This window comes from Cynocephalus volans, chromosome 4 (assembly GCF_027409185.1).
Source record: "Cynocephalus volans isolate mCynVol1 chromosome 4, mCynVol1.pri, whole genome shotgun sequence".
Lineage (NCBI taxonomy): Eukaryota > Metazoa > Chordata > Mammalia > Dermoptera > Cynocephalidae > Cynocephalus > Cynocephalus volans.
The window spans coordinates 71,875,610-71,892,729 of record NC_084463.1 but is presented as its reverse complement, the minus strand read 5'-3'; the positions used below and the strand labels follow the sequence as shown (position 1 = coordinate 71,892,729).

Here is a 17,120-nt window from a genome sequence, read left to right as displayed (position 1 = left end):
ACCAGTTTGGCTGCTTCAGAATGGGAACACAGTTTATTGCTGAATTTTTAGCCATTTTGTCTCCCACCTGATAATTTAGACAAATAGTGTAGATCACCAATTCTTCCCATAGACAAAGTCTATCAATTGGAGGAAGCAAACTATTAAAGCAAGGTTAGAACTCAGAATCATGGCTTCAGTGTTGTAAAGATTAGAAAGTATAATTATATATTGTAGCCTATAACAGCCATTATTATTAATAATAGCTAAACACATAAAATAATATTAATGTGGTCACTGTATTTCAGTTTGGATTGGGGTTCATTGTTGGATTGATTCATTGGTGTGATGGGCTTTTTGGTGGGAAGAAGCTTACTGGGGAGGAGAGCAGCAATGATGAAAAATTCTGGCCTTAGGAGAATGTGGGATGGAAAAAGTAATTATCATTTGTTGACTATTTGAGGCACGCATGGCAGGCACTATGCTAGGTAACTTAACCTCTTCCATCCTCATGATTAGCCTGGAAGTTAGTTTTTACCCCCTTTATCACCCTCAGGAAACTAAGATTCAGAGAGGCCAGCTCATTTGCTTATGATCATGGAGAGCTGGGTGGCAGAGCAGATCTTCCAGTTTTGCACTACAGTTCATTGGCCAGAATACTGCTTCTTTGAGACACATAGGATAGGTCTAGAAAAAAAGCTACTACTTCCCCTTATAGCAGTATTTGGGGCTAAATTCTCCAAAAGGACTCAAACTAGAAAAGCTAGAGCTTTGTCTAAAATCCAAACAAAATACAAATAAGCAAAAGCCCTACTTTTCCATATATTTTTGGGCTCATAGGCAGTAAGGGAAATCTCCAAACACTCCTCCCGAATCACTCAGTATCACGTTTCTGAGACTGTGTTGATTTGCTCTACTAAAGAATCATGTCGGACACAATGGCTGCAATGGTAATTACTCACTAGGTAAATTTACATAAGTCCACTGTCATCCACCATGATCTATTTGGTTTATGTAAGAGCTTCAAGGATTGATTGAACGAAGTTGTGATAGGATCAACCTCTCTGTTGCTTTTACATCTTTGATAGGATCACCAGTCTATGCAATCCTTCCAGGATACGACATGCTTTTTTGCTGCTTCCGGTTTACTATTTTGGCCAGAAAGCTTGGGAGGAGCAGTTGCAGGGGCTTTCAGTTGGCCCTTTCTACCATAAGGGTCTTACTCTACAAGTTAAGGAACCAACAGGGAGAGTTTAGTCAAGGAAAAAAACTACAGGATGGTCTATGGACCTGTTGGACCCACTGTGAGATGACCATGAGTCAAAACCCTACTTACCACTTACTTTCACAAACCTCCTTTCTAAAGTGGAAGACCATAATGCTGTTTTGGAACCTTTGATACCAGTGACAGTTCAGATCTGGTATCCCACTGTCCTTGTAAAATCTGAATACTCCTCTTTCCCCAGAAGCTGGTTTGGGACCTGTACAGAGCTAGTCACTGCTGCTGTGGCTGGGATACAAGACAGAGGAGGCTGAGGAAGAGCCTGAAGAGGCGTCTGATAATCTCTAGGATTCAGTGATGGCTCTCTAAGGCATGTAACCAACAGAACTACCTACATATGTGCAGTGTTACTTATGAAAGCCCACAAGGTACCAACCCAAGCCTATCAACAGTGGACTAAGTTCAGAAACCTTATGTTGAACACGGTAAGGCAGATACAAGAGAATACAAACTTGATCCGATTTAGTTCACAAACAGGCAAATTTAACCAAAGGTGTTGGAAGTCAGCATAGTGGTTACCTCTGGGAAATAGAGAATGGACAGTGGCTGCTGTTGGTGCCCTCCCCAGGTCCCCTGTAGCACCAGGGCACCCATCTTCCTGGCTACTTCAGGAGTTGGCCGCTTATGACTCACAGTTGTCCCCCACCGCTTTGCCAAATGGGAGCATCTTGCCTGGGAAGCTATGCCCTCCACCCCAAATCACATCTTGGCTGATGACTGATTGACACTGGGGAATGCTGTGCCTCAGGGTAGGAGTAACTCACTGGTTCCATTTTTGCTCCATTGTTTTCTCATGAGATCAGAACAATGTCCATCTGAGACCATATTCTTTACCTTTTCTCTGCTCCCAAATGTTTCCCTCACTCCCCTTCTCCTGAGAGCATTCCTCCTCCAATGACCCCACCAAAGAATCCCTGTTTCAGGCTCTGCAGCTGGTGAACCAACCTAAGACAAAGTTGAGCAGTGTTGGTGTTGGTAATGTTCTGTTTCTTGACCTGGGTGCGAGTGACATGGTCTTGTTAACTTGTGATAACTCGTTGATGTGAACATTTATGATTTGTGTACTTTTCTGTTATGCTTCAATATGAAAATATATATAAAGAGAGGCAGAAACTTGGCCAAAGGGGAAGTTACATTACTCTCCAAATTCTTTTTTTTTAACTTATGAATTGTTTATTTCTAAGATATTCCATTTAATATTTTCTTTTCTCTCTCTCCTTTTTTGTTCTTAGTAATTTATTCCACTCTTTCTACCTCAAGAGGAGCAATCTTATTGCTGTATGGAAACAGAAAGACTAAGGTTTACATAAAGTTGAAAGCCAGAGGATTTATAAATTGACATTCTGTTCCATGGAGGTTTTTGTATAGACTCGCTGCCCTGCTTAGTGAGGAAAACTGGTTTAGTTCACAAAAGGATTTAGATTGAAAAGTTCAAAAACTGGGCATTTTTATAGTGTTTCTATCGTGTTAAGTTACAAACTCTATGAAAGCAAATCAGGGTTAGCATGGAATGAAAGTTCCTGTTTAACAAGATAAATGCGATCAATTTAATAAACTCTTCCAGGTGACAAGGAAGAGATAGAAGAAATTATTTGTCCATTATGCTAATTAAAAAAGGAGATTTAAGACCTCTGAAAGTAAAACTGATTAAAGCATGTTCAGTATGTCTGCTTAGAGCTGTGAAGCACAAAATTCTCACATAGTGTGCAAGCCACGGATATTGATTAGAATGCACACAATTATTATTTTTTTGCATGTGGTGAAATCGGTTTTTACCTATGAACTTCTGAAATGTTAAATACGTATGGGAAATAGAAATTTAAGATGAGGGAGATCACTGAGCAAGCCAGAAGAAACTCTTATTATAAGAGTTTGAATATCTGAAAACATCTTTATTTTGTTTTTGTTTTTGAAAGGTTTTTTTTTTCATGCAGTGCTTAGAGGAAAATTTATACTTGTAAGTGCCTATACTAAAAATAAGAAAAACCTCAAATTAGTAATGTAAATTTCTATCTTAAGAAAATAGAAAAGAAAGAGCAAACTGAACCAAAAGCAAATTCAAGTAAGAAATAAAAAAGATTACATTAAAAAACAATAGAGAAAATCAACAAAACCAAACGTTAATTCTTTAAAAAGATCAACAAGATTTGCAAACTTTTATCTAGACTTTATCTAAACTTTATCTAAGACCAAAATTACTGAAATCAGAAATAAAGCAGGGGCATGGTAGAGCAGCTGCTTCTTCTATTACGTGGCAGTGGGCTTTGAGGAGAGACGTCCTCTTCTTTTTCTGGTCTCCACTGGTGACTCTCCTTGTGTAACTGTGGTTGTGTGTCTGGCAGTCTGCCTGCATTGTGGCTGTGACTCCTGCTGTGCAATGAGACACTTTTGCAGCAGCTGTGGCTGTGGCGGTGGCTGTGGTGGGCCACCCACGTGGAAGTGGTGTTTTCAGCGTGCTCCTTGCCTGCATCTGGGTGGAAGGGCTGCCCCTCAGCTCCTGCCCAGGACCCCAGGAGTGCTCCATTTCTTCTCCAGATTTTTGAGTTGAAAACTGCCTTCCTCAGAATCACGAGTTCCTCTACATATCTCAAGACCATGTACTCAGACCATTGAACTACTCATTGAACTCATGGTGCTCACAGCGACCTGCAGAACTCCTACCTACATTAACTTCCTGCCAAATTAGTCATGATAAACTAGACAATGCTTATCTAGACCTATTAGATTATGCAACATTAACAACATCTAAAATCTTAGCGGCTTAGCCCAGTAAAAGTTTGTTTCCTTCTTTAGGAATGTGTGCTGTGGTGTGGGGTAGCTGGTTGAGTGTTAGTCCAGCAATTCAGGTTTGTTCTGTCTTGTGGCAACTCTCTCATGCCGGGCTCCTACAATCACCACAGCAGGGGAGCAGACCACTGGGGACACCTGCACCAGCAACCAATCGGATGTTTCAGCCTGGAAGTGATATTTGTCACTTCTTCACACAACCCAGTGGACAGAACTAGTCAGATGCCTCACTGCCCACCACCCTTGCTCCCCCTGCAACTGCAAGGAGTTGGACTGTAGGAAAATGTAGCCCTTCCATGTGCTTAGAAGAAGAGAAAGTGATATATGCCTAAAAAGCTCTACCATGCTCTCACTGATTTTACCTAAAACCAGTTTTGGAATCCTGGTATGGGACAAGGGAAATAGTTTTTCTCCCTTTTTTATATGATATAAATTCCATAAGAATGGAGGATATTTGAACTTTTTGTATATCTTCATTTCCCACATGAATATTTTACATATTGTCTACTTCTCATTTCGAATTCGGAAATTAATCTCTGTAAGTGTGGCTTTGTTATCAGGAAATAACAATATAGTACATATACTAGAAAGTTTGTAAAACAGAAGAGACAAGGATGGCTTTATTCCAAACATAAAACACTTTATTTTATATAAGAAGAGTTTGTCCCTTGCATGACAGGATACTAGTGACTCATGTGTTCTTGAACCATCTTTCCTCTGGTGGAGGCTTGCATCACTTGTCCCTTTCTTCCTTGAAAGGAGATGTTCATCACTGAGCTGCTCTCTGGGATCAATGTCAGAGTCGTATACTCTGGAAAAGATCTCTTTTTGCAACATGCGCCCATATAAATCCAGAAGCTGTGTACTCGACCTTCCTTACCCATCATTTGCGGAACTAAATTACTTCAGTACATAAAACATTATATTCCAAATAATAAAAAATACATATGCAGAATGAGGTATAAATAAGGTTATATACTTAATAGCTCTGTGTATCAGTGATTTTAGAGGTTAAATAAAATACTGAAAAATATATGGCTCTTCAAGAAAACACCTTCCTTGGGCTCATGAAATAAATTTTTTTCATGGAACTTTGTAACAGTTGTTCATTTTTTTCTGCAGTTGAACCAGCTATTAGCTTTCTGGAGAGTCAAAATTCTCTTAGTTTTCGCTTCAAATTTGTATTGCCTTGTTCGATGAAAGAAATAGAAAAATCCTAGAAATAAAACAAAAGAGACTTACTACACTATAAAAGCAGTTTTTAGGTCTAACTTGAAGTCTTGAGAAACTCAAGTCATTTGTGAGCACAAACATTTTCGGTATTTGCCGTTGCAAATAACAATACTGATGTGATTCCTATGGCAACAAAACGGAGAAAATACATACATATTCACTTACCATCTTTCTTGAAAACAGCATCAACTTTGTGGCCAATTCCAGGAAAATCATGTGCTATCATTTTGGGATAACCTTCATCCATGGATTGTTTATATTCGTCATACCTGGCCAGAAAGAATCAGGAGTGTCAGAATCTTTTGCTAAACATGTAGACTTCTCAAAATCATTACAGGGAATTCACAAGCAGAAATTTAACAAGAACTTTGAATTCTATAGTTCATTTGTAAAATGGGGGTGGGATGAGATGAGACAGAATTCTGGATGGATTAGCAGATTTATAAGGCCCCTCTGAAATCCAACACCTAGTTCTAATTCTCCAGTAGGTTCCACACTATGCCCTATTAAGGTAAAATGCTATGCAAGGAAAGTTCCTTTTGGCCAAAGTAGCTCTGTGAAGAGGAATGCCCTCATTTTTACATCTTTTTTAAATTCAGCCCCATGCACTCCTTGGATTCCCAGCTCAGGCATTGTGTGATCTTCATTGGCCAATGCTAGATTGGCTATAGCCATTCACAAAAAGGCAGCTGGCCAAGACAATTTGGGACTCATTTTGAAATGGTTCAGTCTAGAGCTTTCTACATAGAAGGAAGTGCTGTCCTAACATTTTCTGCACTCGGTCTTTACCTCCAATATTTGTTAGCAACAAAGAAGTATGTTTTTCCAGTGTCTTCTTCAGAAACAGCAGCATCAATATGCTTCACAGTTCTAGGAAAGCCAAAGGAGCTGTAGATGTCCTTGGGGTACCCGTGTAGCATATTCAGCCCCTGAACCGCCCAGTACTTATTACCTGCCAATCAAAAAACAGTGATGAAAATACTTGCCCAGGGCTGCAACAAACAGTAAGTTGATTTCCAGCTAAATTCTTAGTTCCACATGCTAGAGCAGTAACCTGGCTTCAGATTCGTCTACAGAGATTTTTGAAAATACCGATGCTGGGATCCTATCCCAGACAAATTAAATGGGTATATTTTTTGAAGATTCCTATCTGGTTTATCTGCAGCAAGCTTTGAGAATGACTGGTTTATGGGTTTGAGGGCTTCTTTCCAAAGCAAAATATTCAGATGGCTAGCATTTGTCACGCCATCTCAGTGTTAGAAAGCTCTCTTCTCTGGGTTTTCCATAGAATGTGCAGGTTCACATCATTGATACCCTAAAGGGCAGAGCATTGTAATGACACACAACCTGTAATGACTTGCAGCCCTGGATTCAAATCATTGCATCTGATTGGAATACAGTTCTAAATAATTGAACTTATGCTGTGCCCAGATTCTGTATGGCTATAGTCAGTAAGCCCCACATCACATAAAAATAGTTTTATATCCTGAATCCAGGATTGCTCTTGTTGCACAAATATGCTTATTTACCCCTCATGAAAATGCAGTTTGAATCTTAGTGTATCTAAAATCCTATCTAATTTCATGACATAAAGTCTAGAAATCCTGTTTCAAAGTGTTTTGCCCATCTGAACTGCATTCAGTTCTTTACATTGAGTGTATGACTGCATCAAGCATCTTAATGTTTGTCCATGCTATGCCAAACACATATTTGCAAAACTGCTTGTTTCACATAGTGTCTTCAAAGCCAGGAGCTGATCATTGGATTGTATTTCATTCTGATAGAATCAAAGAAGTTTGTCTCATTCAATTCACAGTAATTCAGGACTTCTTATTTTTTAATGTGCATATGAATTGCCTGGGAAATTTGTTAAAATTCAGATTCTGCCAAAGGAGGTCGGGGGTGGGACCTAAGATTCTGTATTTGTAAGGGATTTCCAGGTGATGATAATGACACAGGTCTGCAGACCACACCCTGATAGCAAGCCTACAACGCCCCCATCTGGCTGCCTGGGGGGGCCTCCCAGTTCTTAAAAGGATGGTTCATATTAGGATAGAGTACAGGAAATCACACAAGCAAAACCTTTCTGTTCTGTCCTCTGTAGGCTTGACTCAAGTCTTGAATTTTACTCCTGAGTACCCCCAGGAATATGGGGGTAGGGGTTTTAAATACATAAATAGTTTGCACAGAAAACATTTTCATAAATCAGATGCATAAACGGGCCAGAACATTTCTATTTCCAGGCATTTGTTGTTTTTACTTATAATGACTCAGAAATACATGATGTAATTTTAAATTAAGGCTATGGACTCCCATTAATTTGATCAATGACCATTAGATTTTCAAAAGTCCATGGAAAAAATGTAGGTAGTACCCTTATATCTCAGCCCAAAAGTGGCTGAAAAATTAATTCACAAAAACAGTGAAAAGTAATTGGGAGCATTACCTTTGAAAAATCGGACTTCATCTCTATAGGCAACTTCATAAGCAGCTTCAAGTTTATTTGGCAGTTGTGGCCAGAAAACAGAAATGAAATTGAGCTCAACTTCTGGGTAGAAGGAATTTGTGCGCATGTAGAATCTGATTTGGAAAAAAACGAACAAACAAAAAAACTGGTTTCTATCTAATCACTAGCAATCTCTGGCTGACATTCATCTCTTTCATGTTGCTGGCATCAGCGGTGTGCTGGTTAATGCTTAACATCTGGTTCTCCAAACTGAAGGGTGGGGGTAGAGAAAGTCCTGGTTTGTAGCATTTCCTTATTTCCCTGGTTGAAATACTCCCACCATGGCTGATTTCAAGAGTCACAGTAGAGCATAGTGGTCTAGTGTTTCCACCATACAAATGCAACAGACATGAATAACTTCAGGAATATAAAGAAATAGTAAAATGTAGTAAAAATAATGGCAAAGGGATGAGTTTTGATCATTTTTATTACCTTTGGTTTTAATATAATTTAATTTTGCTTATATAATTTAATTTTTAATAGTGGTTGTGGTTCAAAACCAATTTGCAATATTTTTTGAAATTTAACAGTCAGCTTTGGTGAGCCATTAGGAGTGAGCTGTAGCCATTACTGGCTGCAGCACAATACTAACATCTTACATTTAATGAGCACGTACACCATACCAGGTCCTTTACCTACATCATGGATCATCACAAAACCCCACAAGACAGTATTTCTTCCATCTGTGGGATGAGAAATTGAGGTCAGGGAGGCTAAGGAGATGTCTAAGGCCACAGAGCTGGTAAGAGGCAAAGGTTAATTTTAAACTCAGCTCTGGAAGCCACGCCCTTGTCATCCTGCAGTTAGTAGTATACAAAGTTGATTGTATATGGTTCACAGGGACTGGGGTAAGAGCTCAGCATAGACTGTCATGTGGGCTGACAGAAGAGTTTTTCAGATTCCAGGACACAGGAAAGACTATGACCTTGGTGATCAGAAACCTGACTTCTAGGTTCAGTTCTGCCTCTGCCTGGCTGTGAGACCTTAAGCAAGTCAGTTACTATCTCTAGCCCTGGGTGTCTTTCTGACTTGGTGACATTTAAATGATCTTAGTGTCTTTCAGTTCCTGCAAGTCCAAGAATTAGTCCCCTTTGTTGGAGTAATCCCTCAGATACTTGCTCTGACAGGTGTGTCCTGCTATAGGAGTATTGAGAGCTTTATTTTAAAACCATGTGTTTTCTTAACACTTCCCAGCATTGAGCCATACCCTGTATGGTTTACATCTAGCCTATCTTTTACACTAAAAAATAGTAGAGGATGGAAAGCATTAGGAGCCAATACCCTGCGTTCTGGGGTAGATAGGGCCACATGTTAGTAAAACAGCACCAACACCACTCCAAGAGGAGTAGCTGAGGAGAAGCGAGCCTTTCAGACCACCCCACTGTGTACGTGCCGATCTGTCTGTGGACTACGTCATCCACAAAAGAGTGTATTACCATTTCATTCACAAAAGATTGTATTATTCTTTTGCCTGGTCTTTTAGGAATCACTGTGGTATGAAGAGCAGGCCTGTTCCTTGCATGTGAGAAGACCCCGAACTTTTTGGGTCCCCATGCTGCAGAGGGAGTACTAGGATCCTCCTGGGAGGTGGGCAGTGCCATGTTGTGGCTGCCCAAGTCTGCCCGAGGGGGATCCCATGAACTCTTGGTGATTCTCCCAGCAATGGCTCTTCCCCTACTCTTCTCTGGGCCACTAGGGAGCAATAGAGACCCTTCGTGAACACAGGCTCTGGGAGGGCCATCTTTTCCAGGAAGGAAGGGGTGACACCTAGGGGGTGGCTATGCAACCCTCATCTGCCGGGATAGTGCTATGAAAAGAACTGATTCTCCTGATGAAATATTAACATACTTATCACAATAAAGAGTGGCTTAATGAAAAGATCCCCGGAGTAGGGGTCAGAAGACCAATAACTACTCTGTCACCAGTGAGTTCAGTGACCCCAAAAGTCCTCTTTCCTTCTCTCTGCCTTACTTTACTGATCTGTAAAATAGGATTATATTTACTGTTTTTTCTACTTCTGTGCTATTTTCTGAGAATCAAATGACCTAATCTGTGTGGGAAAACAAGGTTGTTTATAAGTATGTTATGCTGTGTGAATGCAAGCAGTTGCTACCATATAATTATAAATGTAAACAAATGTAAGATAAATAACACATGAAGCATAACAGTGTCCCATCATAGTGAATGTTATTATTACAAATGCTAAACACAAAGACGGATTGACATCTTACCTGTCTTTAAAGAACATCAGTTCTCCGCGAATGGTCGTTATAGCATCGAAGGTTAGCTTACTGTCACACACTTGTGGGGTCTGTGGGCCTGTTGGCTGGGTGGGATTTGGGGAAGGTCCTAAAGAAAATAAGAGACCCGGAGTTAGTTTTGCCTAGTATTGGAAAACTACATAAACAACGAAAGACAGCTTTTTAAAGGATTCAGCTAGTGGCTATTTTATTTGAAACAGGCATAAAGACCAGTATGGTCCATGACGTTTCCCTTTATACTCACCATATATGGCTTGGATGCCGTCAATGTCATCCTGAGCTAGCTGAACATCACCACTGAAGATGTAGTTGGGGTACATCAAAGCCCCAATATCAGTAGAATGAGAGAGTCCAAGGGAATGGCCCAATTCATGAGCCGCAACCCGATACAAGTTGTAATCTAAAAGGGCCAATAAACCCATTTGCAATTATTTAAATATATCCAGTTTGGGGGCATTTAGTTGATAAATAATCTATAACTCTACAAAGACTAATGCTCATATTTTCTCAATGACTTTTCAAAAAAATATGTAACTGCTTTCCAAAGGTGGGAGGCATGCATTTATTAATAATGAGGAGACATGTTGAAGCCTAAACTCTATGATTACACGGATACAATTGAACAACAAACACATCTGACTGAGAGTCTAGCCCAGATTAGCCAACCTTGTTGATAGTTAGATGGCATATATAATTTTTCAGCGAAGGAATCAGGTTCTATTAACATTTAATTTTTTAAAATTTACAAACATAAATGCTTAATGTGGGAATTTTTGGAAAACAGAAAGCTTTCTCCTTCCCTAATTTCCACGTAAGCTTACGACCACTGTTAAATTTTGTTATGCCCATTTAGTAAAGAAAATTCAATATAGATGCCCACAAGTAAAACATGAAGGTTTTCAACATTTTCCTAATAGAAATTTTAGAGTGACCTATTTGTCTCCAGGAAGATGTTGTAGTAGCAGAAATAACCTCTCTTACGCTTTTCTAAATGTATCATTAATTTTCTGAGTGCTAATGGAAAAATGCGTGTTTCTATTAATGCATTCTTTTAATTAAGTCAACCAATGATCCATTAAGGGGTGGGGGAATTGAGAGAAGCAAAATTGGTTGACTTACCTCTGAAGTTGTTGGTCCACCTTTCATCTTCATCAAAATGAGCATCCCCTCCAATACCTTGGCCTGGTTGAAAAGCATGAGCAAGGTTTCCTCCGGGTCCATCGAAGGGAGAATTGTCACGATGATCTGCAAGAAACAGAATTTAGCAAAGGTCCCTCTTGGTTCTTATTTAGGCTCTCTCAGGAAGGTAAGCCTTAGCTTTGTTGCCAGGCCAACAGACTTCCATCAAATGTGGAACTTCCTTCCTTAAGCCCCCCAAAATCAACACTCCTTGTAAACAAGGAATTCCAGCCGCAAAGCTGGAGGACTTAGGGGCAAGGTGAAGTTAAGGTGAAAACACTTTCATGATACAAGAAGAGCTTACCTCCCCTAACAAAGGATATCATTATGTCCGCTTGACCTTCAGAGACCTTGGTGAACGTCAGGGGTGAAACATTACTCCAGAGTTGAAAGGCTTGCTCAATAGCATGGTCCACATCCGCTCTTGGCAAATCTGGCGTGTAATTTTCAATCCTTAGAATGAAATGAAATAGAAACACATCGGACCTCATTTCTTACCCATCTGATGGGAAATAGTGCCCTCACTCTGGGGCTCAGTGTGGTTACCTGTAGGTCAGATGTGTTTGCTCCCAGCGAGGGTTCCCCTCCGTGAGGACAAATTGAGCCACGTCAGGCACCCCACATCTGGGCTGCTTCATCACCTTCAGGGTTTCGGCATCTGGCTTCCCAGTCACTTTCAGCCCAAAGAATTCCTGCATTTGCTTCAATTTTTCAGACACTGGACTACTGCGTCTCCGCTTTTCAATTTGGTTTCCATTATTCTTCAGGTTGTAGTAGTTTTCCAGGTATTTCTGATAAAAGATAAAATTATTAAAACACTGGATGAAAAATCTTTCTCATTTTTCTAAAAATTGGCCACATGAAGTTTTAGCCAAAACTGAGAACTACTTTTAAAGCTTGTGTTTAGAGTCATGATCCTTATTTCCTTGTGATTGGTGAAAATATGCAGTTTTAGAGTAGGAATCTCCCTACCATGAGTTACTGGGAAGTCAGAGCTTCATAGTAGAACATGATTTGTAGAATGAGATTTGAGTACTGTTGCAAATCTATAATTTGATGAGTGAGATCTGCATCTTGTGCCTTTATTTTCCTCTCACCTCCAGCTGGAAAAGGAGAGTCTATGCATGGCTAGATACATTTTGGGGAAGGGTGTTCTTTCTGACAAAAAAGTTCTCTTAGTAAGGAATCCAGCCTTAAATAAACTTAATCATGTTATTGTGAAAAAATACAAACTAAAGACTTGCATTTCTGGCATGTGAAATTCAGCATTTACCTGGACCGTCTCTACATCTTGCTCTTCTGTTTCTGTAGTCACTGGGTAGCCGTGAGACTCCATGACCCAGAGCAACAGCAGCAGCAGAGGAAATCTGGGCATGCTGGCCTTTGTCTTCCTTCTCAGTGCAAGACAAGTGGTGGCTCCTTACCTGCCTGCTGCTCCAATATTTCAGCCAGGAAGCTCCTTCTTTATATAGAGAGTCCTTGCTCCAGAAAGCCAGAGGCTATCTGACTCATGTTTTATAACATCCTCTTGATTAGCAATGAACAGCCTGAGCACTCACCAGAAACGGTGACTCCAAGCAGATTTGGATTTGCTTGGTGTTGCAATCTCATGATTAATATCAAACAGGACGTGTGTGAATGCGACACACTCCACCATGTAACCAATTGTTTTCTCCAATTCATTTCTATCCTACCTGAGAAAGGCCCCTGGTACATATACAGGTCACAGAGTACCCCATGGCTTTTGTTAAAATATGGTTTTTGCTACTCGATTCTGTTGGTCATAAAGTGCTCCAGGTTTCCATATACACTTTGCTCCCAGGGCAGAAGGTAAGATTAGCAACACCGGATACCCTTCACTGAACCTGCAGTTCCTCAAGTACCCACTTTGCGGTGGCTTCCCGGGTTCTCCAGGGTTCCCTTCTGCCTATGCTAAGAAACATGGTACGCACCATGCTTCCCTTCATCTTTATTCAGGTCTAAGATTTGAGAGCCTTCCCTGAGAAGACCCCCATCCACAGGTGGGGCAGGAGATAACCCCTTGCCCTGTGTAGACCCTGCCCATTGGTATCATGGGACAAATAGGATCCTTCTCTGAAACTTGTTGGAATGTACTGGGTGAGGCAGGGGCTAGCAAGAGACCAAGTGTGATTCTGGGTCTTGTTTCTAATCATCCTTGTTCCCCTTGATATGAGCACATCTTTGTTCCTTCTGGGGAGGTGGCATTTATGCACGCATTCATTCATGGATGCGTTCATTCATAGATTTATGCATTCATCCATTCAAAATTCGTCCATTATTTAGCATCTTCTGCACATTAAAATAAATGCATAGATATGTAAAGAAAGATATACATGCATGTATTAATGTTCCACATCAAATTGTCTTGGGTGGCACCACGGATATCCGTACTACCCTTGGTGAGAAAAGCCAGTCAATCTCTGTAGCTTCTTCTACTCATGCCCCACCCTCCTTCCTTGGAAGTGTTTAAATGAGACAAAGTTGAAAAAGAACAATATCATATTCTAAAACAATGCTTCAGTATATTTTGGATTGAGTGGAAAGAACGCATTTCCTTTCTAATCATTTAACTGCAACTTCCTTATCTGAGTGGGGTAATCAGTGAGCTTGAGAGAGTGAGAGGAACTGGAAGAAGTTCTCACAAAAATGAAAGACTCTACTTCGCACCAGCAGTGGGAGGGTGGGGCCAAGACCAAAGAACACCAGCATTCATAGGGACTCCAATGCAGGCAAAGAAAAGACTGAAAGGGGCTCTTTACATTAGAGGTGGAACCCAGACTGTGATCTCAGAGTCAAGGGGTGGCAGACACACCCCAACTACTAGGGAATCTGGTCAGCGTGAAGAGGTTGTCCCCAGCCTCACTGGGCTCTGGGAAACAAAGGTCACCAGTTTAACTCTGGAGAGCAGTATTGTGACCATCTTGGATTGGGCAAAAAATTGTGTAAGCTGTCCCCCTAAAAGAGTCTTATTAAATGTCCGATCTGGCAAAAGTCTACGTATCCCTCCAGCCTAGAAGTTCTCAAAATTTTATAAACTATTGTATCCTTCACTTAAACAAAATACCTTTTGGAAGGCCAATTTGTAAACTAGATGATAGCAGAAGTTCTCTGAAGGAAGTTGGAAATGGGGTCTGGGAATCCTACCCACATCACGCCCACTTCCATCCCTCCTTCTCTAGCAAAGTGCACCATTTTCTCCGGGTCTGAGCCATTACCCTAAGTGCTCAAAGTGTTTTGTTAAAGTGTCAGGGCTGCTGACATGGATTGGAAACTGGTTGCTTAGAACAGCTTTTTGTTAAATTTCTTCCTAACATAACAAAGAATTTTAAATTAAGTTTTGGTTAAGCAGCCAGCCTCATAGATTCCTGAATCTTGAAATTTCCAGTTAGGTATTCGTTGTAGAACTTCTGATATAACACATGTAACTTCTGGGATTGTATTAGTGTGTGATCATTTGAGAGTGAAAAAGAAAACAAAAATCTAGAACAGAAAGCTGGGGATTAAATCCAATCAAATCCCAGCAATGCCTGGATTTAGCATAGTTTCCAAAAAGCTCAAAACACGTTAAAATCGTATTTGCTCATCACAAATGATTTTTGTCTCTGGGAGCATTTTCTTCTCCTGTAATCCCCTTTGGGATGTAATTTTGTAGAAATTATTTCTTTACCCCTTATCTCCTGGGAGAATGACAGGCTGGACTTAAAAGGACTGTCATGACTGTGTCAACTGACTGCCATTTCCAAGCAGCCAAATAATTTCCATGATTTTCTTGGTTGCTTCACGCTGGCTGCTCTGTGGACAGCCTCAAATATATTTGTATTTTTCCATATAAAATGCAATTTTGGAATTCCAATCTTGCGTCATATTTATTATGCTTAGAAATTCAGCCTTTTTAATTTTATAACTTAATTTAGTGTCGGATTTTTTTTTAACTTTTTTGATCTGCAAGTCTTGAAATGGTCGTTAGCTAGAAACTTTAAATATTTATTTATTTATTTATTTATTTATTTATCTTTCTAGAGTAACTTCTAGAAACAGAAAATTTAAATATTTAATGCTGCTTTGTTTTGGGAGTAACGTGGGAAAAATTTGTCCTACCCTCTATCCTCTCCCTGTACAAGGCCACGTGGCAGCTTTATGGGTAGCCATTGTGTGCCAGACATTGAACAGACATTGGGGACACACTGGTTCCTTCAGACCTGATGGTTAGTCTTTAGAAAGAAGTAATTAGCCTATCAACCCTGAGTCCTGGGTCACACAGCAGATAAGTGGAGTCACTTGTTGAACACAAGTCTGTGTGACTTCTGTTCATACGTGACCCACGTACATTTTAGATATTGAAATTTTGCTTCCCTAACAGAGAGCAAGTGTCTCAAGAAACTAGGACTACATTAACTCCCCAGTGTCTACAATAATGTCTTCAGGCCACCACCCTGCTCCTCCGGCCTGAAAGAATCTTCTTCTTCAAGCTACCACTCAAACGCTCTTATTTCCCCTACCAAACTTCTTGGAATTGCAGTATATAGTTACTACCTTAACTTAGTAAGTATTTACAAATGATTGCTGGATGAATTCATGAATGAATAAATAGATACTTAAATAACACCTAAATAGAAAAAAAAGGGTTATTTCTCCTTAGGCTCAGTTGTCAGCAAGAAGTCTTATGCCCACGGTTAGGTTTTTATTTCTTTTACTCTCCTAAGACTACACTTATTTAAATTATGATAGGAAGAACTTGAATGTATCCACTCACGAGATTTTGAATGAAGCACAGTACATTTATTTTTAGTGATGTGCATGCCGTGCTACTTACAACCATTTAGTCTCTAATTAGTTTGAGTACTTTATGAGGTTGCCAGTAATATTTCCACATCTGGGTAATTTATTAAACACTGTGGATAAAAGCTAACAGGGGTTACATTCTTGAACTCAGCCTACAGATTTTTGCAGCTGTGACTCCCCTTTAAGAAAGTTCAAATCAAGGGCCTTGCTGAGGAGGAGCACTGGTTGTACTGTGGCTTAGCTCAGTCCTGTCAAAACCGTTCTCTCTCAGCCCTCACATCTGTGTATATGGATTGGAGATATGTGAGGAAGCTCAGGACACCCCTGTGAGATTTGGATCATGTGGCAATGCCCAGATTATACCTTGTTTGTTTGGGAGTCTCTGATGTATGTACATGTGCTGCCTACAGACCTTTTATTCTATGATTCATGCCTCAAATTATGTTCTGTTGTTGCAGAATTTTTCTATGTTTTTGACAAAGTGGAATGTTCTCTAAACCCACTGGCCTTTTATCCAGTTCTTTTAAGTTTTTCTCAACTTCTCGTGCTTTGGCTATAATTCATTATGATGACAGCTTTGCCGGTCAGCTGGTTTTCCTTGATTCAGTCAACACTTATGAGTTCTGGGTGGAAAAATACCATTTAACTTTTATTGGGCTCTCTATACCTTTAACATACGTGACTATTTCATCCTCATAATAATTCTGTGGAACAGTTAGGGCAGATACCATAATTTCTATTTCACAGATGAAATTGTGGCAGCTTTCCATGATTAAGACTTTTGTCCAGGTCCCCACTAGCGAGTGGTAGAGAAGACATTTGAAATTAAGTCTTCGGTTGCAAAACCAGGTGACTCAGCTCCTAATACAAGCGACTAAACCATGCAGACATCTTTTTATATTTCACATTGGGATGCACTTTTCAGTTCTTGTAGAAAATTATTGAAAAAACCAGCAGTGAATCTGCACAGTCTCTTTCTGCTTAAGCTGACATCTTCACCAGTGATTTCAACACTTCTCTCTTCCACATAAGTGTTTCTTTTGGCATAGTTCTTTTCCCTCATCCTGTGAATGTATTTGCCCTGTGAAAC

The 17,120-nt window shown here is 40.1% G+C and overlaps 1 protein-coding gene across 1 annotated transcript; it reads right to left on the bottom strand.

The window, feature by feature from the left end:
* Positions 1–5,108: 5,108 nt before the first annotated feature.
* MMP1 (matrix metallopeptidase 1) lies at positions 5,109–12,608 on the bottom strand. The gene is made up of 10 exons (XM_063092486.1): positions 12,501–12,608; positions 11,774–12,018; positions 11,532–11,680; positions 11,168–11,293; positions 10,293–10,448; positions 10,019–10,136; positions 7,728–7,861; positions 6,071–6,233; positions 5,447–5,550; positions 5,109–5,264 (listed from the first exon to the last, which is right to left on the bottom strand). Exons 1-10 carry the CDS (start codon positions 12,600–12,602, stop codon positions 5,155–5,157), a joined length of 1,407 nt encoding a protein of 468 aa, XP_062948556.1. The 5' UTR covers positions 12,603–12,608; the 3' UTR covers positions 5,109–5,154.
* Positions 12,609–17,120: the final 4,512 nt, after the last annotated feature.